The sequence below is a fragment of the Monopterus albus genome, unplaced genomic scaffold, assembly GCF_001952655.1.
Source record: "Monopterus albus unplaced genomic scaffold, M_albus_1.0 scaffold6.1, whole genome shotgun sequence".
In the NCBI taxonomy this organism is placed as follows: Eukaryota; Metazoa; Chordata; class Actinopteri; order Synbranchiformes; family Synbranchidae; genus Monopterus; species Monopterus albus.
In genome coordinates this window covers 7,345,184-7,348,078 of record NW_018127886.1, presented here as the reverse complement: position 1 = coordinate 7,348,078, position 2,895 = coordinate 7,345,184, and the positions used below count along the sequence as shown (strand labels likewise).

Below are 2,895 nucleotides of genomic sequence, written 5' to 3'. Positions count from 1 at the left end.
TATATCTTGATTGACACATACCTTTATATTTATGTTTAAACTTGTCAATTCTATTACTATTTTTTATGTCCGCGCTTAAATTATTCCATAGTTTTACCTAATTTCATATACTTGTTCTATATTAGCTCCCCCAATTTTCAATTGAAGTTCATTATCTAGTCTACGATTCCCAAATACCATAAATTTAGTTTTATCCAAATTCAGAGATAGTATATTACTGTCACACCATTTCTTTATCTTCTCAAGTTCCTGTGAAACCCGTCCAGAGAGTTGCTGTAGGTTTTCACCCGATGCCCATATGGTAGTGTCATCAGCAAACAAAACCACTTTCACTAAATCAGAAACCTTGCATATATCGTTAATGTATAATATAAATAATTTAGGTCCCAAAACAGAACCCTGAGGCACTCCACATACAATATCCAGCTCACTCGATTGGTATTCACCCAACTTCACAAATTGACGCCTCTGTGTCAAATAACTTTTAATCCATTTCAGAACCATTCCTCTGATCCCATATTTTTCTAACTTGACCATAGCCACAGAAACTACTTATTTCTGACTGAGTGGCAGGTGTTTGTTAAAATGATAAAACACAACCCCCCCAGTCAACAGTTAAGTTCTAACAGCAGGACACCAACCTTGTGTGTGTTTGTCATTACTTTTGCACATCTTGGAATATAGTTAGTTTGCAGGTATTTGGTGCCAAAATAAGATTTTGACTTAATGATGGCACTAGATTAAAAGTTGAGGGACCACCAAAGTTATTATTAATCGTACTGAAGGAATATGAATGGCTGTACCAAATGTCATGGCAGTCCATCTAAAGGGGTTTTTCCATTATAGGAACCTACCTAAATGCATCAAGCCAAGTAATGGACATCACAGGTTCTGTGTTTGTTTCCACTACAGTACGCCTGCTATGTAGGTGCATCTGGGAGTTTAATTTCAGCATCCCTCAGGAGGTAGTAATAAAATCAAGTCTGCGTCAGCCCCGAAGGCTGTGCTTGGTGATGGTTAAGGGAAGTACGGGGTATACTGCTTGTTAAGTTCCAATGGAGGAAACGCAGCATTATACTGATTTAGAAGTAAAACAAGGACTTCACTTGGCTTAGCGGTAAAATGGGGACTTCCGTGAGGGGACCGCTGGCAAGGCCGTGAAGATGTCACAGGTCTGTGTTGTACTTGTTCAACAGCTGTTTGATAGATTGCTCATATAGCCTCCATTAATGGCTGATTGTTGCACTATGGAGTGATGTTTGTTCTCCCTCTGCTCAGCTGACTGCATGTAATTATGTAGCGCTCCCGCTCCCTCCTCTAAAATACAGTGGAAAAGCAAAGCAGGACGGTACATGTCAACCTCAGAGGTTATGTGGGGTGAAGTACTCCCCACACCCCACTGTATACCATATAAGTGAGCCAGTTCCTCTCAAAGCTACAAATATGTCCCTCACAAGACCCTTCTTAACACCGTTAAACAATCCAAATACTCTGTTTGCAAAGAGCCCAATGATTGATTTACTACATGGATTTATTGGTTTTCAAATACTGAGCCCCTGTATACAACATGATAGATATGGGTGGTTGTGGGTGTTTTTTTGTCTAACAGAGGAATGGTGGGAGTGTTTCTCTTATCTGACCTTTTTTTCCACATACACCAAGGCTTTTCAACTAATTCTGATTCAGGGACCACCATTCTGACTAAGAAATAATCTGAGCACCACTACTGTTTGATGGATAAACTAGATGGGCACAATTTTAATCTTGAAAATAACCTTGGCTTTTCTAAATGCTATATATTTGTATGAATTAGATTATTCACAAACAATAGGGAGTACATGGAAATGTTAAAAAAAAAACATTGCATAGCCAGGGAGCACCTGCAATGCCTGTATGGACCACCAGGGGGCACAGACCACTGGTTGAAAACCCCTGACACTCATCTTTCCATTTAATGTTTTGTCAATGCTAAGACTCACTTGATTCATGCAGTGTTTTTATCCCATGTACATTTAGAGTTCCACAAAAATGCTGTGCTAATTAGTTGTTTCTTTACATAAATAAAAACATACAGTAGGTTTTTTGAGACTGAGCAACATCTGTGGACTGCCATTCACTTTGTCATTACTTGTTTCCATTATCTGTTTAATACTAGTCTATCATTCCTGAGAAAGTACTTTCCCTGCAACAAGTAGTGTTTTGCTTTAAATATAAATGAGTTGTTTTTTTCCACTTCATAACTGGCAGTAAAGCTTCATTTGATGGAAACTCAGTTCTACAGTTTGCCTGTCTCTGTGTCTCAGATCTCTGTCCCTCAGTCCAGAGTGGTGGAGCTGACAGAGAAGCTGATGGCTAACAGAGAGGTGAAACTGGCCGGCCTGGGCGCCAGAGACAGTTTGAGGCTTGAGGCGGGACTTTGTCTCTATGGCAGTGACATAGATGAGACCACCACACCTGTGGAAGCTGCCCTTGTCTGGACCATCGGTGAGGTTTTAGTGTTACTTAAATAATTCCAGTCTTTTTTATCCCCAATCAGACTGTGGTGATTTCCATCCATCCATCCATCCATTTTCCTCCGCTTATCCGGAACCGGGTCACGGGGGCAGCAGTCTAAGCAAAGATGCCCAGACTTCCCTCTCTCCAGACACTTCCTCCAGCTCCTCCGGGGGAATGTCGAGGCGTTCTCAGGCCAGCCCAGAGACATAGTCCCTCCAGCGTGTCCTGGGTCTTCCCCGGGGACTCCTCCCGGTGGGACATGCCTGGAACACCTCCCTAGGAAGGAGGCAGACACAACATGAAAATGCTTTATTCTCTCTTTTCACTTAACATGTAAGCAAAATTTTATTTTACAGTGAACTAATGAGATAGCTGTGGTTGTGCTTTAGTTTTGACAAG

General features: G+C 41.2%; 1 protein-coding gene across 1 annotated transcript in view; it reads left to right on the top strand.

Moving 5' to 3' along the window:
• Window positions 1–2,895, top strand: part of amt (aminomethyltransferase) — a 14,161-nt gene that overhangs the window by 7,575 nt on the left and 3,691 nt on the right. The window contains exon 8 of the mRNA XM_020617988.1: window positions 2,304–2,484. Within this exon, the coding sequence (XP_020473644.1) occupies window positions 2,304–2,484 (181 nt within the window). The remainder of the gene's footprint in view (window positions 1–2,303; window positions 2,485–2,895) is intronic.